Source organism: Pezoporus flaviventris, unplaced genomic scaffold (genome assembly GCF_033815535.1).
Source record: "Pezoporus flaviventris isolate CSIRO_AGI_PZ_B2104156 unplaced genomic scaffold, CSIRO_AGI_Pfla_v1 ptg000031l, whole genome shotgun sequence".
Classification (NCBI taxonomy): Eukaryota; Metazoa; Chordata; class Aves; order Psittaciformes; family Psittacidae; genus Pezoporus; species Pezoporus flaviventris.
This window is the reverse complement of record NW_026892579.1, coordinates 31,268,681-31,294,892: the sequence shown is the minus strand read 5'-3', so window position 1 is coordinate 31,294,892 and position 26,212 is coordinate 31,268,681. Positions and strand designations below refer to the sequence as shown.

Below are 26,212 nucleotides of genomic sequence, written 5' to 3'. Positions count from 1 at the left end.
GAACATCCTACTCATACCAACAGCCTTATTACACACAGAGATAGAAGCGGATTTTCCAGTTTTGTTTCTTTCTTTTTTTTGCTAACATCGTGGCACTGACACAATACTTTTAGGAACAAAATCTGGATTACAGAGGTGAATGAGCTCACTTGCCATGTTCCTTTACTTCCAGCGGTCATTATTACATGTTACGCAGAAGCCTGACAAAATGCAAACAGCAGAATTCTAAAAACATTTTATATAAAGATGTTGCTAAATATGAAAGCACAAAGTAGTAGGTTACATGTGATAAATCCTCAGATAATGCTGCTGCTCCAGACTGCAGTATAATGAAGCCCTACATCTTTTCCATATGTGCACTGCACACTGAGACAGTACAGTAAAACACTCACCATACCCTGCTCAGTCTTGACGCAAAAACTTTCCAGCTTCAGCTGGAATTCGCTGGAGTCCTGAGTAAAGGCTACCAGGGCTGCCATTATACTCAGCTCATTTTCTGTCCCACTAAGACTAGCAGAAGGGATTCTGCATTTCAAGATTATTAGGTTTGGGTTCTTTTTCCTAAATAAAGGCTTTAATTTGGGAAAGGAGGAGATATGCAAGAAAGAGTACTACTACTTCTCTACTTTTTCTGGTCTTTTCACTTGACTGCCCAAAACCTGAATGCTATAGTCAAGGAAAATCACCGTATCACCACAGGGCTGATACAGGCTCAGACCTCACAGGCCATGCTCAGATTCATCCTGTGTTACTTTCAGCAGGTGGAGTAGCCTCCCTCCTCAATGGGGAGACCTAGGTGTCTCCAGAGGGCAGCTCAGCTCTCAAGTGAGCCAAATTTCTCTTAACATGATCCTCACTCACCGTTAGTTTAGAGTCAGCTCATAATAAAGGAGCTTGAGTTTAGGCTGCATGAATCCAAGCCCGAGCATTCTCACGACTTTTCCATCTCCCACTTCCTGTAGTAGGAATTAAGTGTATGGAACAGACTAGTTACATTGGATCTAGGGATACTTAGGATAGTGTTTCCTTTTGAGAGAGTGATAAAATAAATTAAATAACATCTAGATACAGATACATTTATTTCTGCCAAGAAAAACAACTCTTTCCAGTTCTAACACAAATATACATATTTCCCTTTCCACTTACCAAAAAACACTAGCAGTGTGTGCTTCACAAATCGAAAGGCTGCTCTGTTTCACTGCTATGCATTGGCACCACTGCTTTGGAAGCAGCTAGGTATGGCCTAGAGTTAGCACTTCCATGAACAAGTAACAGAGTAGCTGGACACTCAGCTCCTTCAGAATGGCCGGATGCTGAGAACCATACCTGCCCTGATCCCTTCAGACTGGATTTAAGTCTCATCAATATACCATTTGCTCAATCTGTTCATAAGATGAGCTCAGAAAGGTGAGCATTCCTGTACACTGCTGCAGGAAGATCCATTTTTAGAGCACATGTCAGCCTTAGTCCTGTTCCACAACTCAGCTATGGAAGATGCTCTTCCACAGCACTGTTTTATCTTCCTTGTGGGTAAGGAAGTGCTGGAACTGCCAAATGCTGACTGTGATCTAAATGAATCTTTTGCTCATGGCTGGACTCTGGCACTCCTTCCCATTACAGAATTAAAACTAGACTATGGGGCTATTCTCTTTTCTCTATAATCTGATAACTTACTTGCTCTTACAAACTAAGTTAAACTGCTCTTCAAAGGGCTGTATCAGTTTCTATGAAATCAACCACAAATTTAGAATGGTTTTTAGCAGGACCAGGTAAGGTTCCATTTTTTTCAGTACAGCCTTGGGCCTGACTTAGAGAAGCTGACATATTCTTGACACTGTAAGTGAAGATGTATTGAAGAGAGGAAGAACTGAAGTAAGCTTAAACTGACTCATTTCCTCTGGATTATTTTTCCCAGAAGCTACTTAGAATAGTTGTGAACATTAAGTCAGCTGCATCGATACTGTTTGCTTAAACTCTGCTGCTGGTGTATCACTTAATACTTTGTTATTTGGAAACCAGCATTATAGTTGTCAATACCATTCTAAATAGGTCTTCAAATCTTATATTAACAACAACAAAAAAATAGAATCTGATTTTTCTGCTTAGAAATCATTAGAACATTTAAATGAATTTAACAGAGGTAGGTCCACCTTCTATTTCCTAGTGAACAATGCCAAGAAGCAACTCTGAAAGCAGGACAAAAGCGTGCTGTGTCAGAAAACACATCTACAGAAGGGTATTCACCCTTCACCAAACAAGATTTCTCAAATTCTTCAAAAGAATGGAGCTGGACAGCAGTCCAACAAAACCTTTCAAAGGCAAAAACATATTAAAAAAGAAGACTTCACTGACTTTTGGCAGTCTCTCAGTGACTGCAAAGGAGTTTAGACTGTTAGTTACTCATTCCTTTGATGTCAGCACAAACCAAATGTGTAGAGGACAACAAGATGTGGCATCAGTAAATTATACAGCCTCATTTAGCACATAAACGACAGGAAATGTCTAATTAATGCTCCTTCCTCAGTACTTCTCTTCCACTGCAATATTGCACCACTTTGCTTTTTTTAATCCACTTTTATAAAAAAGTTGAATCTAATAAAGGAAAAGTGAAATTTTAAAAAAGTTTTTTATAAAAATTTATCATATAAAAATGCCAAAACCCCCAAGCCATATATACAAAATGTATCAGATTTATGAAAATAACTGGACCCAATTATATAACAAAACAATTTTATACAAAAAGTTACAGGTTTGCATTCAACTGAATACAAATAAAAGTAAAAAAAAACCCAAACCCTTCAAAATGTCTTGGTCATAGAGAATCTCTTTGTTTTAGATTTAGAGGTACATAAAACAGTATCAAGTTGTCTTGTGATAGCCACCATTTCATGGGAAATGCACTGGTTTAGACAGTATTTCCACAAGTCACCGGTGAGGACCGTACTTTGCAGACCAGTCAATGCGCCCATGGATTGGCTGAGCTGGTGGTGGGAAAGGCATTAACCTTGGTGTGCTTTTAGTAGGTGAACTGAACGATGGCTGTCCAAGATGGGGTCTTACTGACTTCACAGAAGTGTAATCTAAGGGAGAAGAGAAAATACCATGAGATAAAGGTTCAGTTAGTAGCTGTCCACATTGAATAGCAACTGGATGCAGGTCCAGGTCCTTATTTCAGGTTGGACAGAGCCTTGGGCGACATGGTCTAGTGTGAGGTATCCCTGACCATGGCCGGGGGGTTGGAACTAGATGATCGTAAGGTCCTTTCCAACCCCAACCATTCTATGATTCTATGACTCTATGAAAGAAGCCTCCTTTCAAAATACAGTTTGCTGATGTGAAACAATAGTGGATCCAATCCCTAAAGTCTCATCAGACAAGGAGCACTTACTGATTTCACAAGTGTGAATTCTGTACCAGCCCTCACACCAACCTCTAGGTTCCACTATATGCTGTGGATATGCTGTGGATAAAACCACACACTTCACAAAGTAAATACAAACCAAATCCTTCTCCATATGAAATTCTGCAAAGTTACAAACTGTAGTTGCACTCAATCAAATATTTACAAATGCAGTAAAGCAAAGATATGTAGTTCAGCACTACATACACACATCATACAGTACATACAGCATTACCAGAGTAATGAGCAAGAGACCAAGACAACCTTGTTACTATACTTACTAGAATGTGGTTCCACAGCTGGTGCTAACTGAACCCTCTGTCCAGCAGAGCCCAATTCCTTCTTCAGAAATGTAGGGATATAACCACTTGATCCTATGGACCCTGAAAGAAATGACAAGGAACACTTGAGCCCTACACAATGGATCTCCCATACTATCAACAGATGACAAAGGTATGCACTGATCATGGACTGATGAAAACAAGAACTTCCTTGAAGACACTAGGAATCCACAGAACCTATATATTCAGGAGACTGTCAGCATCAGACTGCATTGAAGATGAATGGAAAATAGGCACAAACTGTACTCATACAAAGGCAATTTCTGATTCTCCCTGACAACTCAGCTTTCTTCAAGGTTTCTTACAGCTGTCAAAACTTAGTATTTCAGTTGGAATTATTTCGTTTAATTTTCAGCAACTGGGTCCAATGAATATACTCACTCTTGATTTTTATACAGTTATTTTGGGGCTGTGGTCCTTGCTACTCAAGGCTTCAGTAAGAGCACAACTTAATAAATTGGGTCGTATTTGTGTTCCAGGTTTGTAAAGCCAGCTATAAAACTTGCCCCTAAGATGAGAATGAACAGATGTGACTGACCTGTAGGATAAGCCATAGAAAATGGACAAAAATAGTTACAAATAAAGCAGCCCAGAGACTTAATGAAGATGGACACTAAACAAAGTTAGCCTGTACAGAACAGATCCATTGCACATATGCCTATAATGTACTAGAGCAGTAGAGCAGTGGCAAAGCATATTGTGGGAAATCATGGTATTAAGTAAAAAAGGGGAAAATCTAACGATATCCTATGCAGCTACCAAAGAAGCAAAAACTTATAGAAGAGCCAGGAAGGAGACATGTGCTACGTATATGAAGGTTCTCATGTAGTTTAGCCATTTACAACATCCTCCCATCTTGTATCTTTAAAGAACAATTTTCTGATTAAATTACAACCAAAATGTAAAGTTGTTTTTTTTTTTTTTAACCAGAGTTTCTGAAGGCCCAAAACGTTTCTTTGGACCAAGACTCAACACAAACTTTCTCAATCAAACATTTTCATAACAACATATGCAAAACAAGTACTGTACTGCAGAATTGTAACATCACATGAAAACCTGAAGCCAAGAAAGATTTAGAGAGGAAATATATAGATACAATCTAGGAACATCAACACGTTTAAATATATCTGGCAAAATCTACAAATTAACGACTTCAAATCAAACAATAGGGATGAAATACCTGAAATACCAAATGCCCCAAAAACCTGAAGGAAAATCAGAGTTTCACTTTTTATCTGATTTTTTTTAAAGCTACAATTATTTCACTATTTAAAACAGCATCAATTAAAAGACATGATGATAGATTTTGCTTTATTCATATAGCAAGAGTGGTGTGTAGAGCTAGTTCAATTTAGATCAGCTTCATCCTCTATGACAGTCATTTACGCACCAGATGGGCTAAAATAATTTGGAAACTTGAAAAATATGACTTAAAAAACCTGTTGATGGAAACTGAAGGTAAGATGAAGTATTTCAGATTGAACAGACCTAAGTTGTCCAACCTTCTATGCATGTGGTACTTCAAACCAGACTTTTGGTGATTCATTAGAAAAAATTATCATGTTTCAGTTTAAGGTAGTCTCCAAGTCCAGTGGAGAACAGTGGTCATGACTGGTTTTGACAGGAAGAACAGATACAGTAGCAAATACCACTGGAGCTGACAATGTATTAGATCAGCTGATTGCAATTGCAGAGATGTTACCTATCATCTTCTCTCAGTGTTAATTAAGCACAGCTTCTTACCTGAATTCATCCTGTTAATACTTCCTCCCAGACCAGAAGCTTTCCCAGGCAAACCAGAACCGGGCCAGGGATTAGGTGGAACAGACTCTTTGTGTGAAGCAGAGACTATGCTAGTCCTTGTGCTTATTCCTATTGCAAAAATGCAAAAAATACCAAGCTGAAATCTCTGTTGTTACACAGGCTCACATTCATTCCATCTGATGCACAATCTTACAGCATTGGTCCAGTTCAGTGAACTTAGGCAAAATCATTTTACTCTTAACATGCCTTTGGGTTACTTCCCATCCTCTCATTTGGAATGCTATGACCAGCCATGGCCTGCAAAGGTAACAGTTAAATAGTTCCACTAGCATCAATGGCTGTTTTATGTCAAGGGACAGGATCCTTACAACAAGGCCACAAATATTTTCCAGTCACATAAAGCAAATTTTGCTACATAAATGAAATACATGCTTCATATCAAACACAACATTTTACAGCGTTTAGCCTAACAGTGACAAGATAACCTGAGTGCAAATAATGGTAGACTGCATTTCTCATAGTTCTGTACTCCTGTGGTGTATCTACTGAAACCAAAGATTGTGCAAACAGTTTGCAGTAGAGTTCATATGTCACACACTATTTGTACTTACTATACATCCCATACTTAAGCAGGATACCTAACATGCAAGGATGAGCTCACAATTTATGGTAAAGTAAAACCACGCTTGTAGTTTGTATCGTGGCCACATACATCAGCAAAGGTCCTGCTCTCATGTTTTCTAAGCAGTAGCCCACCTCCACATGTCAAAAGATAAAGCCTGATGTACCAATGGCTGCTTCATACTGCTGCTGGAATTAGAGGAAGAAAAGGAAATAAGTGTCTTTTACTAACCAGGTAGATACCTAGAATGTCTCAAGTAGTGTTGCTTTGCTGCAGAAACTCGCAATGTGGGAGTGTCCTGCCGTGAAAAGGTCACGTGGGAAGGTGCACTGCTGCCAGAACCTACAGCATCTGAAGGCTTTAAGTCCAAAATGCTTTCAAGTCTATAAACCAAAATTTGTTACACTTAGTCCAATCCTTACAGTTTATGTTCATCCACAGAAGGCCATATGTTGCCCTTCTTATCTCCACCCCATCTCCATTAATCACTTTTGCATACTGTGCTTGCTACAGCATAAACATACAGACAACAGGGAATATTTTCAGCCTGAAGCCATACGCGTGCCCCTGAAACCTTATTTGTGCTTCTAGTTCTCTTATATATTGTTTTTAATTTTTTTATAAATTATTCAGTAAGTTTCTCTCTACTGTGTACGATCCATGCAAACTGCAGCTTAGAGTCACCCAAGTTTATATGTGTCGAATATGTCAGAATGGTTCATATGTGAAATAGAAAGCATGCATTCAGAGAATAACTTGGGAAGATTTAAGCTAAGCATCATTTTCAGTGGGGAAAAATGAACAAAGAATTGTATAGAAGACTGCATTGTCCATCAAAAATATGCTGCAATTCAAAGGTCAGTACCCAACAAGTGGCCAAGGCAAAGCCGGAGAGACACAAGCTGTACGTCTTTTACCTGCTTGGATATGTTTCTGGATCCATAGAAAACAACATTATGAAAAAAGAGGTAAAGCCTAAAGAAGTAAGACCAAATAGCACACAGACATAAAAAAATTCAACTTGCCTACAAAGAGTATCACTATTCTGCCTCTTGTTTTTCACATCAATTCTTGTGACAGAAGAACTGAAATCAAGGTCTTCCAAGTCATCCCAGTCTTCAGAATTCTTCACTGTTGTGACAAGATGTCCCCATCGCCGCCTAGGTTTTGGTTTAAGTTCACCATTTATATTCTCAGTTCCAGCACATGTTTTCTGTTATAAAGATTGAGAAGAAACAAATCCACACACTTACAGCATAAACCAGGTGACAGGAACAAAGAGGATTTTTTTTATCTGTCTCAAAGAGTAACAGTGACAGTAGAGCTGTAACAACAGAATCCCAGAATTAAACATGCAAAGAAAACAATCAGTAGCCTGTAGACATTATTACATATCTCCTGCATTTCATCGTGTAATAAAAGTATTTTGCACTGACAGAAGGATAAATTTCTTAGGTCTTAATTCCAATTCTACTTATATTTCACTATACACTTCCCAAACAATTAGCTCACACTTAGTTTTTATTTTTTGACTCATCTTACGAGCACTAAACTGCATGCACATTCATGTTTACAGAAGCCTGTTCCTAGACATTTATAAGATGTCTTTTTCTTGCAGGACAGCATACGTACAAATTTGTGTTTCTTCAGCCATTTAAGCTCATCAGTACGTTTCAACCTTGTGCAACTCTGTACGTGGTCAGTACAGACCTTAGCTAATACTGATCCCTTAGCAGCAGCATTCACATTGTCTGCTCTTTTCATCTATCTTACGAATCCAGTCTCCTTGCATAATCAACATAAAGGGTAGTTCCTTATGCTGGAAGAAGAATCTGTTGTTTTCCATGGCAAGTATAGAAGCCCAAAGGGATCATTATTCCCAGTGACACAAATTAGATGTCTTAAATGGATAAAGGCAGTAATCTCACTCATTTCAATACATTTTACTTAGCTTAATGTTTCTCTTCAGGATCAATCCTATTAATATTCTAGCCACTGTACTTTCTTTTTATTCATATGAAATCACAGTGTCATCCTTTAAGCAGTGCTTTTACAACAAAGGGAAGCATAAAATGGCTTTGAAATGAGAAATTTGCTTGTTTTATAGGAACTAGATTTAGATTGCAACATAGCAACTTTTAGTTTCTAGCAGAAAGTTCTAACTCTTCCTTATTCCCATTTCCTGTCCTTTTAGCAAAGTATTAACAACCTTGAAAGAGAACAAGAAAAAGAAACACAATTAAGGAAAAATTGGCAGTATATCAAGAAGTGTATCTTATGCTAGATAGACTTTTACCTGCTGAGGAGGCACAATGGCTGGCAGAAGAACCTGTTTAGACTTGTCCTCCTTCAAGTAGTTACTGTGCTCGGCTCCAGTGTTGTCTTTCTTATGTGGGTACACCAAGTGCTGGGAAGACTGGTTTTGTTGAAAAGGCCTTGATGAAATGCGGGCATGAGGTTTTGGAGGGGGTTGTGCTGGAGGGACAGGCTTAATATGCAGAGACGATTTATTATGCAGTTCCTTTTGTTTCCCCAGTGCCTGAATGCCCAGGGCATGCCCAACCTGGAAGTATGGATATCGAAGTGCCTAAAACATAACAAACATGTTAGGATGCAACTTAGGAAACCAAAGTTTTTAAGTTATCCTAGCTCTATGTGATGGTACAAATGTAATTTGTTTTTTTCTGGGGTAGGAAACAGCAGAAGACTCATCTCTCAACACTAGATTCTAGTAAGCACAATCCACTTCAGAATAATGCTGTAATAGTAGAAAAGTTTCAACAGGTAACAAGTTATCTTGTTATTATCAGATAACAAGTGATCCTCCACAGACTTGCACAAAAGGAAAAGGTTCTGTAGAAGTAAAATACTTAACCAGATATACAGCATCTAGAGGCATGCTTCATTATGTGCTCTCTTGTGTGCGTGCATGTGCATGTGGAAATACATGTGCACCTGTCATCACAGATTCAGCCATCAAGACCTGAATGACTCCAGAAACATCCCATCTCTTCTATTCTCCAGCTCCAAGACTGAATCAAATGAAAGAAATACAACACTTCTGAAAATTAGCCTTTTTCTTTTCTTGGAAGATGAGTTTGTAAAAATATCTTCATCCTGCTTTACAAGTAATTAAAGAATTGTCAGTGAAGACAATTCATCTCTGTCCATCTTGCTGCTTTAAGGTATCATGTTCCCTTCCCAATGATCCCTCATTCAAATAGATTCTCAGATTCCTCACCACATTTGTAACTTACTGTAAAATATTTGTTAATGCCTTTTAATACCAAGTTACAGTCAGTAATTTTTGTTTTTTAGTACTTTTGACAGTTCTTAATCTATTTTACTTTATAACTGTTTTAATTAGCTTGAAAGGTTTTTTTATTACAATTTGTACTGAAGGTCTGATATAATCACAAATGTTCGGCTATGGTCCTACTGAAGTCAAGTCAGATTTGAATGCAGAATCACAACTGTTTTTCAACTGCTTATTTCATTAGTTGGGCACTACCACTACACTACTGACACATGAAATCAGTGACTACTGTCAATAACATCAACTGGACTATGTGCAATACTGACCACCTGGGCTATGCTTATGTGCAGGATGTCAGGACATACTTACAGTGAAGTTGAGCTGAGACCGCCCTGCAAGCTGCCTTGCATAAGCTAGTTTTATCCAGGCAACACTGGGCTGGATGAACAGGCAGAGAGGTGAACTGAAAACTGGCTGAATGGCCAGGACCAGAGGGTGGTGATCCATGGAACAAAGCCTGCCTGGAAGCCAGTAGGTATCAGTGTACCCCAGAGGTCAATACTGGGGCACATACTGTTCAACATGTCCTTAATGATGTTGATGGTGCTGCAGAGTGCACCCTCAGCAAGTTTGCTGAGGAGACAAAACTGGAAGGGGTGTTGATATACTGCAGGGTTGTGCTGCCATCCAGAGAAACCAAGACAGGCTGGAGAAATGAGCTGACAGGAACTCATCAAGTTCAACAGGGGCAAATACTAAACCCTGCATCTGGGAAGGAACAACTCCATGCACCAGTACATGCTAGGGTCAACCACCTGGAAAGCAGCTTCCCAGAAAAGGACCTGGCAGACACCAAGTTGATCATGAGCTGCCAATATACCTTTGACGCCAAGAAGGCTAACAGTATCCTGGGCTGCATGAGCATGAGTGTTGCCAGCAGGTCAACGGCAGTGATCTTTCTCCCCTGCTCAGCACTGGTGAGATCACACCTAGACAGCTGTGTCCAGTTTTGGCCTTCCCAGCAGAGAGAAAGATAGACATAATGGAGAAAGTCCATCAAAGGGACACGAAGTTGAATAAGGGGCTGGAGTATCTCACATGTGAGGAAACAGCAAGACAGCTGCAAAGGAGATGGGAGAGAGGCTCTTTTCAGTGCTGCCTATTGACAGCTCCAGAGGCAATGGGCACCAACTGAAACACAGGAAGTTCCCTATGAAAGTCAGGAGAAACTTTTTCACTGTGAGGGTGACTGAGCACTGGTGCATGTTGCCTAGGGCAGGGGTGTTGGACCAGACAAACTCCAGAAGAGCCTTCCAACCTCAACCGTTCAGTGAATCTATGGCCCACATCAGTAGCAATGAAAAACATCCTTCTGCCATACATCCCACCTTTACTCTGCTGCTACTCACAGTGACTAGATTATACTTAATTCAGGTGTACTTATACACACTGCAGTAACACCTCTGACCACTAAGCACACACCCCAGGCAGTTTACGTTGCATGCAAAAGACTGATTATTCTCCGTTAATTACTCCCCTTTGTCCTGCAAATTGTTTTTGGCTTCTGCTCTTCTCTCTTCTAAAAACCCCTGAGCAACTGTTAAATGAAGGACTATAAAAGGTGCCTTGAGGTGAAAGGAAGCATCATATGCAGATGTGAGAAAAATAAACCAAAACCAAACCTGACTAGCTGTTGGCCGCTTTTTGGGGTCCCACTGCAGCATGTCTCTCATGAGCTGCACTGCTTCACTGCTAGCATTAGGTATGAGGGTTTTCAGGTTGTTAGGTACACACTGAGGCCAGCGAAAATTCATGGAAGCTGAGAGTTGGTAGCCTTCAAGCCAGTCGTTCTGGAAGAATGAGATTTCCAATCACAAGAAAAGTTCCACTTTAAAATACCATAGTGCTAAGTACACTAGCATATATTCTCTTATCAGTAATAGATTGTGTCAAGCTTGTTCTAAACTGTATTAAAGATTTCACTAGAACTTTTCACCTCAAACCTCTGGTGAGAAGTAAGCCTTCTTTCACATCTGACAAAGTCTAAGGCACAAATGGAATCAGGAGATAGGAGTCTTGCCATGATTCCAATATCTAGCCTCTTAAACCATAGGTTTATATGCAACAGTATGCAAGAAAATAATAAATTTCCACCTAATGAAAACACAGGCTAAGGACTCTGTTCACTGTTCAGGGGTCTACTTCTCTAAATGTCAGGTTTTATAGCACACTTGCATAATTCTTACTTCACAGAAAGTAAGCTTGAATTTAGTTTACTATGTCTGAGATCAATACTATACAATGGCAGTAAGAGCAAAAATAGATTATTTTTATGCTTACTGCTATTATGCCATTCTATACTGCAGAACACCTCTACTACTACTGCAGTGTGGAATGTCACTTTAGTTACCTTCTTTGGTGTTCCCAACACTTGACAAATTTTGAATATAGTATCAATTTCACTGGCACCTGGGAAGAGAGGCCTCAGCGTGTAAACTTCTGCCATTATACAACCAACAGCCCAAATATCTATTGGAGAACTATAGCTGGTGGACCTGAGAAGGACTTCAGGAGCCCTGTACCTGTAACAGAAGAAAAACAAATCTGAACAATCAACACAATTCAGATACATGATACATGAAACCATTCAGCTCTTCATTCTTCACTGTTAAGAGCAAACATCCCTTAAAACGTTCCTATCCTCTCCTATCCCATATATAAGACTTCAATTTTTTCCCTTAGAATGAAGAATTAAAACCTACATAGGGTCTTGTAAGCTCTCTCATGACTTCTTGACATGCAGCAATACCAGCATGCCCCACCTGCCTATCAGGCTCTCTATTCGTTCCTGTGCTGTTCCCATCTGTAAACTATCTCCTGCTAACTGCTGCATTTTAAATAATGCCAAGCTTAAATAAAAGTTTCATAAAGAGGAGGAATCAAAAGTGGTGTCATATCCATCAGAAACTTCATACTTTACTTCTTTAAAGGCTTGATTCTAAGTTTCACACTATGTAGGCGAATACCAGCACTTACCATCTTGTGGATACATAATCGGTGTAAGGAGGTCTGGATCGGATTTCTCGGGCTAAGCCAAAGTCTGCTATTTTCACAAGTTCTGGTCCCATGCAAAGGAGGTTTTCAGGCTTCAAGTCTCTGTGAAAGAACCCTAAAATTCAAATGAAATATTGATGGCCACAGCAATGCCACCCCAGCTGTATATGACCCCCTTTTCAGAGACCTTCCAACATGCTTAGTACATGCTAAGCTTTTTCAACAGCCTTGAATATGCTCCCACACAGAAGAGAATAAACCTTCACATCGGATGTATCCACATTTTCCAGTGTAACTGTATTAACTTTTGTTTGCTAGATTAATGCATGACAGCATTGAAGACATAGTGCCAAACAACCAGCAGATTATGTCCTTCCTAGCGATATTAAGTACATACTCTGGTGCCTGCTTGAGCTACTGCCTCTTTATGGAAAGTACCAGACAGAGCAGTCAAAGTTATTTTTAGCATTTAGTACAGTCACTTCTGTATTTTTCTGTGCAGACATGAAATGCACTGGCAGAATGCTTCTGAGGCAATCTATTTCACGGCAAACTTGCAAAAAGAGCAATCAATTGTGCATTCAAATATGAAAAGATGTTTGAAGTTTGTTAGTCTGGATAAAGAACATAAAAAGTTTACTTGGCAAACACTTTTATGCCATACATGAGCAGAACAGAGAAATAGAGGGAAAAAAGTTCACATGATTTTTCCAAAACTGTTGCAGAGAGAATCCTGGGACACCCAGTCTTACACTATGGGCCACAAGACCACCAAGACCATCCTGTCAGGCTTGTCATGAATTTCCAGATTCTTGTAACTAAAGATGCACAATATATTTGCAGAAATTACAGTCTACTGTGTAGAAGGTCAGTGAACAAGACAGTTTGTTTTGACACAAAGCTGTTCATTCTTTAAATCTGTATGAAGTCAAATGGCAGTAAAAGGTATTCTAAAAGACGGTGATCCATTTGAAAATTTATTAGAAAATGTGACTTAGATTTTTACAAATACATTGTGTTACTTCTCTGTCTTAAAATATTTTGCATCTCCCTGGAACAGACTGGAATTTCCAGTTGGGTTTCAGAAGAATCCCCAGTCCAAGCTCCATTAGAACAGAGAATAAAACCATTAGCTTGAAAATGTTTTCCAAAGCCCAGTTAAGTATCTTCCTCAAGTGAGCTGAAATGCTGGTCCTGCAAGCCTTTCACCTCCAGGCCTTTGGCTACTGATTTTAGCTGTCTTCTAATAACCCCGTGCGCTGACAGTGTACACTGTATTTAGCAGGCATAATTGCAGATGGCAGGAAAACATGATAAGGAAGTTATCATTAAAATCAATGTTTCTTTTTTTAATTAGTTAAGTGGGTCTTGTAACTATTGGCTGGTATACAGCAGCTTCGGCTTTTAGCATTATTGTACAAATGAGCTGGAAGGCCATGCAATGAAAGCTCTTAGTCACTCAGACTTTATTACTTCAAGTGTACCTTATGGAGAATGTGCGTTTTATTCAGGTATCTCTGTGTATCTTGAGAAAAGAGTAATTTTTAGTTTGTACTCAATCTCAGGGGACCTCTAAATCTTTCAGGAAATGTGCCCATTAACATCAGAGTTTTAGAAAATGTAGAGCTGTCAAGTTTGAGAAAGTAGAAACCTACAGAAAAGGAGCTGAGCAAAACTCCTAACTAAAATATCAGGCAACTATAAAATATGGATATTGTCAGTAATCTGAATCTGTCATATCATGTATCATTCATATGACCACTCTCTTCATAAGAACAGAATATTTAGGGTTGGAAAGGACCTTAAGATCACCTAGTTCCAACCCCCCTGCCACGGTTAGTAATACAATTGTTAGTGTACACATTAAAAAACTCATACAGACACTATCTTGCTCTAATTCAAAATTTTTACAGCTAAAACATAACCTACCATGCTTATGGATAAATGCAAGTCCTTGCAGGATCTGATACATAATATTCCTAACCGTAGACTCAGGAAACAGTTTGTTTCTGTAGAATAAGAGAAAAGAAAAAGGTATTAATTATTAATTATTATTATTGATCTTACGCTACCTAATGAACTAAAGATAAACGGGAACAATTAGAGTAAAACTGATAAATGTATTTTAAGCACTCTCTGCACTTGTTTTACACAGTATTTGCTGAACTACATTATATTAAAACTATGTGACACCATGTCAAGTCTACGCAGTGAATTAAGAAAGGGGAGAAAAATGAAAAAAGAAAAAAGGAAAATTGGCCAAACTGAACAAAACTTAACACAGAATCATAGAAAAAGATGGTTTGGGTCATAAGGGGCCTTAAAGATCATCTAGTTCCAAACCCCCTGCCATGGGCAGGGACACCTTCTACTAGACCAGGTTGCTCAAAGTTCCATTCAACCTGGACTTGAACACTGCCAGGGATGGAACAGCCACAGCATCTCTGGGCAACCTGTTCCAGTGCCTCACCACACTCACAGTAAAGAATTTCTTCCTAATAGCTAATCTAAATGTCCCCTCTGTCAGTTTAAAGCTATTCCCCCTTGTCCTGTCTCTACATGTCCTTGTAAGAAGTCCTTCTCCTGATTTCCTGTGGGCTCCCCTTAGGTACTTGAAGGCTGCTATATGGTATCCCCTGAACCTTTTCTTCTCCAGGCTGAACAAGCCCATCTCTCTCAGCCTGTCTCCACAGCAGAAGTGCTCCAGCCTTCTGAGCATCTTTGTGGCCTCCTCTGGACTCACTCCAACAGGTCCATGCACTTCTCGTGTTGGGGGCCCCTGAGCTGAACTCAGTACTCCAGGTGCGGTCTCACAAGAGTGGAGTAGAGGGGTAGAATCACCTCACTCAACCTGCAGGTCATGCTCCTTTTGAAGCAACCCAGCGTATCGTTGGTTTTCTGGGCTGTAAGCGCACACTGCTCGCTTGTGTTGAGCTTCTTGTTAACCAACACCCTCAAATCTTTTTATTCAGGGCTGCTCTCAATCCATTCTCTACAAAGCCTGTATCGGTGCTTGTATTTTGCTTCATGACAAGTACAGGTCATGAGGTATGCTCCTCCAGACAGCAAGTGTTCATGTTAATTTAGTCCCTTCCATGCAGTTTCTTCTAGCCTCTCTTCTGGAGCATATACAAGCCATACTTTTGACTTTCCCTTGTTATTATCTAACAGCTGATGCACTACTTCTTATCTTCTGTTATCTGAAAAAAAAGTCTCATCTTCTACCATTGAAAACAGGAGGCTCTTCTCACAATATTCAGGCGAGATCAGCCATGGTATGCAGTTTAATGATAGTCACTCTTACCAAGAGAGGACTCTGATCAAACATCTCTACATCAGCTGTCTCTGCACAGGCCAAAACACAGTAGAGATGGCTTAGGGTGGAAACCAGTGTGAATTTTATTCAAAAAAGCCCATGAGTGAATGAAGAAGATGACCAGGGCCGTATTCAATTTTCTGAGCTTGAGTCCTCTCAAAAAAACTCTGACCATCACATATTTCAGAAGTGAGATCATCTATCAGAGTCAGCCTTTTATATTTGCTTGCTTATTTTCTTATTTAAAGCAGAAAGAGAGTCATATTTCCTCTAAAGTCCCTTCCAGCAAGACTGGCAATTTTAACTAAGACTTAAGCAAACAAATTACAATCTTAAAGGTTTCAGTTATACACTGTCTAACCAGTCCAAGGCCTAGCTAAACCATAGAGAGCATGACATGTAGCATGCTTTTACAGGCATCTGCCCTTTTTGTTTTCTTAAGGATGTAGGATATATCAAGCATTTCTAAGAAATTTAACAATAATTAGTTTGTATGTTATGCACTTGAATCATTTCATATAATTCAAAATCAACATCCATATATGTGTGCCAAATTTAGTTATTCTATACCTGTGCATGCTTAGTAAGTATTTTTATGCTTAGAAACATATTTTATGTAGTATTTACAGAGATACATTTTAACAATAACTTTACTTTGTTAAATCAAGTAAAACTACTGTCATCTCCCAAGCTGCTTCTATGGTCCTCAGAGAGAAAACAGCATCTTCAGAGGACAATTCAAAGCATGGAGCTATTTTGTCCCTAAATATCCTCTGGAGGATGCTATCATGACCTGGAGGCTAAAATTAAGATTTTATTAATGCTCCAGCAAATATCAAAAGCATAGATTTTACTGACAATGCTGACAAATAAACCAGGCAGTCTTTGGACATATCAGTTCAAACTGCAAGGAAAAAACTTCTGGATCCTAAAAGCTATCCAGAATTTGGTCTCTCATGACTGCTGTTTCAACTACTTTTTATTTATTCATTTATTCAAGGAAGCCAGAATAGAAGAGATGGTGATACCATTATCTAATAGAAGAAGTATTAATGGTTGGAGCACTTATCTATCAGAAGTTCTAGGTTCAATGCCTCCTCAGGAGGAGGGCTGTTAGAAGTCCACAGTTCCAACTCTCAAAACAGTGTCTACTTATCTGCCAGACTAATCTGGGAAAAGACACTGGAAACTGTCACTAAACTGTTTGGGATACACCCAAAGGTGACAGCCACAGCTCCTACAGCAGCACACAGCTTTAAGCCACAGTGATCTAAGCCTAAACAAATGATCCAAAGCCCTCTGAAAAGTAACAGAGGTGTTAAAAGCACATTCTGCAAATAACTCATTTTTATCAGGAATAGGTGATGATGTTACATACCTTTCTTTCATTAACTGATAAAGATTTTCCTTCATGTATTCAAACACAAAATATAGATGATCATTTTCCCTGATAACTTCTTTCAGCTTTACTACATTGGCATGGTTTAATTTCTTCAGAGACTAGAAAAAGAAAATATAAACAGGAATTTAGAAGGGTCTTACTCTAATAAAAAGAAAAAACGTTTTTCACTGATGCAGAAAACTTGATGTCAAAAACTCTACAATATTTTAAATAATGAGACAGCTCTGAGAAGAAAGACCAAATCTCCAAGTATTAGTAGGTACATATAAAGTATCAATTTAACATGCTGGTCATTCAAAAACCAGCAATATGGCATCATAGTAGGCACCAAAACAATTGCATTTTCTCTGTAAGTAGCTTCCTACTGGCAGAATTCACACTCTTCTTGTACTTGCACTGGCAACAGGTTACAGTCCACACTAAATACAGCCCTGGAAATTCTTCCTTGATATTGTGGATTAACCCTGGTGAGCAGCTGAGCTCACTCATCCCCTGCCATGTGACAGGAGTATCAGAAGGGCAGAAAGTGAGAAAATTAGTGGGTGGAGATGAACACAGTTTAACAGGTCAAGCAAAAGCCCTGCACACAAGCAAAGCAAAACAATGAATTCATTCACTGCTTCCTACTGGCAGGCAAGTGTTCAGTTATCTCCAAGAAAGCAGCGCTCCATCAGGCGTAACAGTTACTTGGGAATACAAATGCCATTATTACAAAGGTTCCTCCCTTCTTCACCCTTTTCTCCAGCTTTTATTGCTGAGTGTAACAGTGTATGGGGCTTCCCTTTGGTCAGCTGGTGTCAGCCATCCTGGCTGTGTCCCTTCCCAGCCTCTTGCCCACCCCCAGTGTGCTCGCTGGTGGGGAAGCAGGAAAAACAGAGGCAGCTTGACGTTATTTGCTCAGCAATAACTAAAACATCCCTACTTTATCAACACTGTTTTGATCACAAATCCAAAACACAGACCCATACAAGCTGCTGTGAACAACATTAACTCTATCCCAGGAAAAAACAGCACACCTGGGTGTGTCTTCCTTCTCCCTACTGTTTAGATTTTCAGTATTCTACATTCACTCTTGCTGTAGCAGCACAGTAACAGTGTGTGGTACTGCAGGAAAAGAAAAGTCACCTATGTTTTCTGCATGTTTACAGCAGTGATAGCAAGGACTAGAAATTAAAGGAGGCCTTTAGAACAACCCCTAAAGCTTTGCTGGTGTCAGAATTTCATGCTAAATGCCTTCCCCTGAACCAACTATCCAGAAACAACTGCATGTACAAAGGTTATCGCTGTGCAAAGGGCACGTGTTCTCAAGCTCTGAAAATGAAACACCAATTAACTCCAGGTTTTGTGACATGAAAGCCTGCTCACTCACACACCACTCACTGTAAGGAGGAAGCAGCTCTCTACAACCAAATGATTTTTTGGTAAGAATTGTAATAAGAATTTTTGTAAAGCTACAGACACCCTGTTCAAATGAATAGGAAACAGAACCATATTGCCATATGCTACAGCTCATGCTGGGGGGAGTTCTTGATAAAAGGAGTGGAAAGAATTTGATGTCACCCCAAAACTTGACATCTAATCATTTAATTTAAAGTTAACCACTGAATGAAACAAGTACCTTAACCTCTCGAAGGTTCATGCATTCCTCCCAGGAATAAAACTTTCTCTTCATTCTACAACAGTAGAGGGAAAAAAAACCACAATTAATACATGGTTAACATCATCTGGCCTCGGACCCATAAGTGTCATTACTCTCTCCTTTGTAAAAGAAACTTCACCTCTGGACAACATACACTCTAATAGAATTCAAAAGCATTACTATTACACAGGATTGCCTTTTTTCATGTATGTATTTTGATACAAAAATTTAAGAGTCTTTAACAAGTCAAGGCATGCTATTTTTCTTTCCAGCATACAGTGAGGTGGAGTAGATTCTAACTGTAAAAAGACTAAGAGTTATGGCAGATATGAACAACTCAAACTGTTTTGAAACAAATCTAATGAAGAGCAAATTAAATCATTTCACTGGGTCTCTAATTTTTACATATTCTTCTTGCTTTTCTTCTCTGTATTTTTATTTTTTGGTAATTTCAATTCCTTGTTTCTGTTATGTGTTTCCTCCTAAGCCAGAATGTAACTGTGAACATAGCATCTGTGTGTAACATACAGTCCTATTTGTTGATATGCATTTTGATTATGGCTCAGTGTTGTGGTTTAACAGGCAGTAAAATCTGTGGGTTAAGAACAGTTTAATAATTGGAATAAACTAAAATATAATAACAATAAAAAGTGGTTTTGCAGTTCCTGTCTTGTGCATTCAGCTATCACACCATTTCTGTTCCTAATGGATTGGCATTAATGTGTATGCTATGAGGGTACCATTTTCTGTTTTGTTCTGAAACATCTGAATTTCTACCATGTTGCAAAACAAAAATCAAAGACGCCTTTGGCAAGATTTGATATAGGAAAAATACCCTCAGCACAGAAGGTTCAGAAAGTTGCTGAAGCCAGCTATTGACTGTTCATACAAAACAGCATTGTACTGAAAGCTCTTTCGATGAGCATGTCCCTGGGTCATGGTCGGTACTTCAGGAAGGTGCCTGCAATGTTTTACAGCTGCCTCTTACCACAACCATGACAAATAAGCCATTTACAAACTGAGGTCACTGCTGAAGCAGCACAGAAAATGAAGTGAATTTCTCAAGGAATTTTAAGAAAATCTTGAGCTGAAAAGACCAATACATCTTATTATGCATATAAAGATAAACACAATGGACAATGAGATCCATTGTGTTAATTATCACTGCAGTATTAACACTACACTGGAAACTGAATGTATGTCCCACATAAGCAGCAGGAAAGGGGCTCCAGATTCCAAAGCAGCATTGCAGACTACTAGTACATGTCTGACATAGTAACAGAGAACTGTTACAATAAGCCTATTATCTTACCCTCTTCTGCTGGGACTTTGGCAGGAGGCAAGGAACTTAGGTATTGCACACTACCCAAATACAACTCCAAAAACAAATGTTGCATGGAATATGAAGTGCTCAAACCAGCACAAGCAAGTGATGTGGACCACAGAATGGAAAAGCCTGGATCGTCCACTATTAAGTAACAAACAAAATTACTTACTTTTTAATAGCTATTAGCTCTCCAGATTCAATGCTTCTCCCTAGGAGAACAGAGCCGTAGGTCCCATCACCAAGCTGTCTGATAGTAGTGTACCTATTCATGATGAGGATACTTTAGCTGCAGGCACATTTCAGTCCTTAGTGTTTCTTGTATTTCTCCTTCGAGTGCAACCAGTTCTTTCTGTGGCAGCATAAATACAGAGCACTCAGGACAGTGTGAACAGTTGCAGGAATCATGTTTTCAAGACTTAGCCTTTGGTCTGAAAGCACAGAACATAATCCGTTTGATTTTTGTACCCTTCTGAGATTGCTTGTTTGCAGACTCCACTCCCCAAGAAATATTCCTCATAAGCTAGAGAAACACTTGGTCTCTCATCAGAAAGGGCCAGCTGGTATCTGGCTGTAATTGGGTATGTTCCCCATATCCACTCTTACAGTATAGTTACAGGTACTTTACAGCAAGCTTGCAGGCAGCCCTAATGAGAGAAACTATTACTAAAAGCAGAGGATAAACTCTCAAAGCTTGGAGAAAACAGTTTGCTATCAGAAAAATTAAGTATTACATAAGATAGGAAAGAACCTGTTCTATCCAAATTATCAGGTAAGATAACATCTCACAAGTCGTACTGTAACTAAGCCAATTTCCTGATTTTTCGTAAGGTCCCATGCTATAGATACAGCCACATGTATTCCCTTAAAGTCTTCAGAGGAAGAATATTAATGTCAGATAAAACCACATGTGACTCACTACAGCAGCCCTAAGCGTGAATCAGTCTCTAGTAGTGGCTACATCACATCAAGCCAACCTTCTGTCCTAACACTGTTTGAACAAGAGAATGCTAGATAATAAAGCAAAGAAGTTCTTATTCCCTCATTTAATCTACTTGCTAGTATTTCCTACATTTTAGTTTCGAAAAAATGTGATCTATTCTATGTAAACTAACACAGTATTCCAAACTAAACATTATTAGTGTTCCAAACATGTTTAATATGCCAAACTAAACATTCGGAATAAAACAGAATTCCCCTGCAGTGAGGCTTTGGTCCCTGCAGTCTCTTTTTCTCCAACTCTAAGAGGACAGCAATACTCATGGCTGGTGATTTCTGCCTACTGTAACCTGCATTTAAACTGCATTTCCACAATTTATTTTTGCTTTGGTAGCAGCCTTAAATCTTTTCTCCATCTTGCCTTATTTCACAAAGCCAATTTATGAGTTTAAGAGTAATGGGATTATGTTGCTTGAACTCTGAACTGACATCAATGCAGAGCCACAATCCGGTGGGTGCTGTTAAGATCCTTTGTTTTCAGTCTTCTAAGCCTATTAACCCCACTAATACTGATACAAAACAAACAAAAATTAGGAAATATATGTTAAAACCCCTTTTGACAATTTTACACATTGTGTATGAAAAAGAAACAGCATGTCTCTAACACTACCCTAGACACCGAGCAGTGTCTCGGCAGAAGGAATTGCCCTCCAGCAGTACCCATTTCTCTCCACACATGACTAGAGAACTACAACCGAGAACCTTAAATTTGAGACCTAACCTCACATTTTGTGCTACCTGCCAAGGAACACCAAGCCTGACCGTCAGAGTAGCTCTCTGGAGCACCGGTTTCTTTCTGGCTGGTTTTCAGCCTGTGCACCTACTTAGCATAAAGCTACACTTAGGCATGGTGCTGCCTTCGGGTTAAAAAGCTTTGGTTACTCCAGCTGGTCAATAATCTGATGGGAACTCAACGCCTTGGCTCCCAGCCTTTATTCAGATCCCTGGTGAAAATTTCAGACAAAGCCTTACATGGTCTAGTCTGAAAAGCAGTATTTACTTGTAGCTAAACAAATGATTTTATACAGTGACTTCGGACTGAAACAGATGAAATTTGTGGATTATTCAGCACATACTCCCCTAATGACAGAGTTCTGAAATTGTAACCATAACCAATGCAACATCTCACAATTCATGGACCATTAAGCTGTCCCTGGCTTACCATTAACATATCCCTTTCTAGGGGACTGTGAAGCGGATGAGCATCTGTGCCTCATGTTTGATAACCACAGCAAACCAAAAGATGCATAACACTGCCAGCACATGACATCACTAGTAATAATCTCCAATGGTTACCCTGGATAGACCGTCTGTCTGATGTGGCAATGAACTGGTGAACATAACTGCCTATTCCTTACTAGGGATACTAACTTTAGCCTTCCTCCTTTCCACACCCACCAATTTTTACAAAACTTGTAAAAAACTGTCTTTGTGATTCCAGCTCTGCTGTCAAACATGACCAAAGCAGATAAAATGAACTGAAATATTTTGGGGCATAAAAGGGAAGCAAAGAACCTAAAGAGGAAACAACAATCAGAAAATACAGATTTCAGCAAGGAATGCATGCTAAAAAACATGTGCATTCCAGAATGCACATAAGTTAACATGGCTCCTGTGGAAGCACAAATCTACTTGTATGAAAATCCATTGAGCAAAGCCTAAAGTCTTCTTTGGATAATTAAATCGGTGCTATTTCTTGTTGAGCTTAATAGTTAAGCTGTTTTAAAATATTTACTTTACTCTTTAAGATGTTCTGTTCTTATCACCTTCAGCTATCACCTTCAACTACGGCAATAAACTAAACCTTAGCCCACAGACTGTTCCACCTAAGTACAGTCCCACTGAAAAAAAATCATGTGTCTCTGGCGAGCAGTTTGCAGAGCTACAATGTAAATAATCTAGTCTAGGTTCTAGCCTGGAACTACAGTTTAGGCAAATTCGTATCATTAGAGGATGTAAACACAGGACCATCGTGGAGTAAAAGAGTATGCTGATACTTAATGGAAAACATATTCTAAACATCGTGCTCACACTCCACCTCACCTATCAACATTCTGTTCCGCACGTATCGACAAGCAAAGATACTCTAAAAGCACGCCTAATTTATCAAGACTACTTTCTGACTAACTCAAATTATTTCGCTGATGTACGCCTTATTTGTTCCTGTTTGGAGGGCTGCAGCGCTGAGAACTGAAAGCGAAACTGTCTCACTGTGCCAAAACTGAGAAACGCGAACAGTAAACAATCAGCAAGTGCCTTTTAAAGCCTGTTCTGTGCTTTAGCAACAACCTGAAGGTGTTACTAGCATAGTGCACGGAGACAGGCGTGGTTTAACGCCCGGGTTCCAATCGATGTTGTCCCAGCAGCCGCTGTTGACGTTTGTCAGTGAAGGCTTTGGGGGTACCCCAGGACCTGAAATTCAAGGAGGACCCCAGCCATTTGTGAGATGGCGGGAGGTGAACCACAGGCCCCTACGCTTGTCCGACACAACGCGGCTCCGCCCCGGCCTCCGCGCTGAGGCGGGGATCATTTCCACCCTCGGCCCCGATAACACCGCTCCCTTACTAACACATCGCTCACCCCTCTCCCGGTCGCGTCCCCGGCGGGGCGCGGGTCCCCCAGCCGCGCCCAGCGCTACTCACGGTGGCCTGGCTTTCTTCCTTCCTACCTCCCCTCGTCCAGCCAAGCCCCTGCCCGAGGAAGCCACGCGAGAGGCCCCTAATGGTGGTGCTGCGGCCCCAGCGGCCGCCAGAGCGGCCCTCCCGCACAGCCTGCGCCCTCACGGCCCAGCAGCGGCCCACGGCGGCCGCGGGCCTCGCTTAGGGTACCGCCAGCCGCGGAGCCCATGGTGCGGCCCGCCGCGCCCCCCGCCCCGGCCCTCCCCGCCCGGCAGCGACGGCGGGGTTCCGCGCGGGGGTATAACGCTCCACGACAGCAGCGTCTGCCGGCCCCTCGCAGGAGGGTGGGCAGCGGCGGGCAGCAGGCCCCGCTAGCGCGGGCTCAGCCACGGAGGCGGGTTTAGGGGTGCTCCAAAAGCAGGCAGCTGTCGGTGGAACAGGGGAAAGGCAGCGGAGCGGCACCACATCACCGCGGCCAGGGAGGAGACTGCGGCTGAGCCGGGCTTTAACGTAATTAGAAAATAAAAACATACCCCGATGAAAAAAGAGGCTTATAAAAAGTGGAAGCAAGGACAGGCGGCCTGGGAAGAGTACAGGGATGTTGTCTGGGAAGCTAGGGACCAGGTTAGGAAAGCTAAGGCCCAGTTAGAATTAAACTTGGCTAGGGATGTTAGGGATAACAGGAAGGGATTCTACAGGTACGTAGCAAATAAAAAACAGATCAGGGAAAACGTAGGCCCCCTCAGGAAGCTCTCAGGAGAACTGGCTACCCTGGATTTGGAGAAGGCTGAGGTTCTGAATGACTTCTTTGCCTCGGTCTTCACTGGCAAAGGCACTGACCAAACCACCCAAGTCTTGGAAGGCAGATGCAGGGACTGTGAGAATGAAGACCTTGGGACCACTGTAGAAGAGGATCTGGTTCGAGACCATCTTAAAAATCTGAACATGCACAAGTCCATCCACGGGTCCTGAAGGAGCTGGCGAATGAAGCTGCTAAGGCACTGGCCATCATATTTGAGAAATCATGGCAGTCAGGTGAAGTTCCGGATGACTGGAAAAAGGGAAATACAAGCTATTTTCAAGAAGGGGAAAACGGATGACCTGGGGAATTACAGACCAGTCAGTCTCACCTCTGTGCCTGGCAAAATCTTGGAGCAGATTCTCCTGGAAGGCATGCTAAGGCACATGAAAATCAACAAGGTGCTTGGTGACAGCCAGCATGGCTTCACTAAGGGGAAATCCTGCCTGACCAATTTGGTGGCCTTCTATGATGGGGCTACGGAACAGATGGACAGGGGTAGAGCAGTTGATGTTATCTACCTGGACTTGTGTAAAGCGTTCGACACTGTCCCACAAGACATCCTTGTCTCTAAACTGGAGAGACATCAATTTGATGGATGGAACAATCAGTGGATAAAGAACTGGCTGGATGGCCACACAGAAAGAGTTGTGGTCAATGGCTCAATGTCCAGCTGGAGATCAGTAACGAGTGGTGTCCCTCAGGGATCGGTGTTGGGACCAGTCTTGTTTAACATCTTTGTTGCTGACATGGACAGTGGGATTGAGTGCGCCCTCAGCAAGTTTGCCGATGACACCAAGCTGTGTGGTTCGGTTGATACGCTGGAGGGAAGGAATGCCATCCAGAGGGACCTTGACACGCTTGTGAGGTGGGCTGATACCAACCTCATGAAGTTTAACCATGCCAAGTGCAAGGTCCTACACCTGGGTCGGAGCAATCCCAGGCACAGCTACAGGTTGGGCAAAGAAGAGATTCAGAGCAGCCCTGTGGAGAAGGACTTGGGGGTGTTGGTTGATGAGAAAATGAACATGAGCCGGCTTCAGTGTGCGCTCGCAGCCCAGAAAGCCAACCGTATCCTGGGGTGCATCAAAAGGAGTGTGACCAGCAGGTCGAAGGAGGTGATCCTGCCCCTCTACTCTGCTCTTGTGAGACCTCACTTGGAGTACTGTGTGCAGTTCTGGTGTCCTCAACATAAAAAGGACATGGAACTGTTGGAACAAGTCTAGAGAAGGGCCACGAGGATGATCAGGGGACTGGAGCACCTCCTGTATGAAGATAGGCTGAGAAAGTTGGGGCTGTTCAGCCTGGAGAAGAGAAGGCTGCATGGAGACCTCATAGCAGCCTTCCAGTATCTGAAGGGGGCCTACAGGGATGCTGAGGAGGGACTCTTCATTAGGGACATGTAGTGATAGGACAAGGGGTAACAGATTAAAACTTAAACAGGGGAAGTTTAGGTTGGATATAAGGAGGAAATTCTTTCCTGTTAGGGTGGTGAGGCACTGGAATAGGTTGCCCAGGGAGGTTGTGAATGCTCCATCCCTGGCAGTGTTCAAGACCAGGTTGGACGAAGCCTTGGGTGATATGGTTTAGTGTGAGGTGTCCCTGCCCATGGCAGGAGGGTTGGAACTAGATGATCTTGAGGTCCTTTCCAACCCTATTCTATGATTCTATGACTGGC

General features: G+C 41.0%; 1 protein-coding gene across 1 annotated transcript; it reads right to left on the bottom strand.

The window, feature by feature from the left end:
- Positions 1-552: 552 nt before the first annotated feature.
- On the bottom strand, positions 553-20,885 carry CILK1 (ciliogenesis associated kinase 1). The gene is made up of 13 exons (XM_061460614.1): positions 20,291-20,885; positions 18,774-18,828; positions 17,132-17,253; positions 14,367-14,446; positions 12,420-12,552; positions 11,794-11,965; positions 11,066-11,233; positions 8,424-8,714; positions 7,153-7,340; positions 6,359-6,510; positions 5,485-5,613; positions 3,682-3,783; positions 553-3,080 (listed from the first exon to the last, which is right to left on the bottom strand). Exons 1-13 carry the CDS (start codon positions 20,389-20,391, stop codon positions 2,926-2,928), a joined length of 1,848 nt encoding a protein of 615 aa, XP_061316598.1. The 5' UTR covers positions 20,392-20,885; the 3' UTR covers positions 553-2,925.
- Positions 20,886-26,212: the final 5,327 nt, after the last annotated feature.

What these genes read in the sequence shown, in the direction of transcription:
- CILK1 (XM_061460614.1), bottom strand. Translation starts at nt 20,391, where the DNA reads ATGAATAGGTACACTACTATCAGACAGCTTGGTGATGGGACCTACGGC. An exon ending in AGCGGCCAACAGCTAGTCAG is followed by an intron (nt 8,715 to 11,065) that starts GTTTGGTTTTGG and finishes GTTATGTTTTAG; the next exon opens with GCACTTCGATATCCATACTT. An exon ending in CCATTGTGCCTCCTCAGCAG is followed by an intron (nt 7,341 to 8,423) that starts GTAAAAGTCTAT and finishes TCTTTATAACAG; the next exon opens with AAAACATGTGCTGGAACTGA.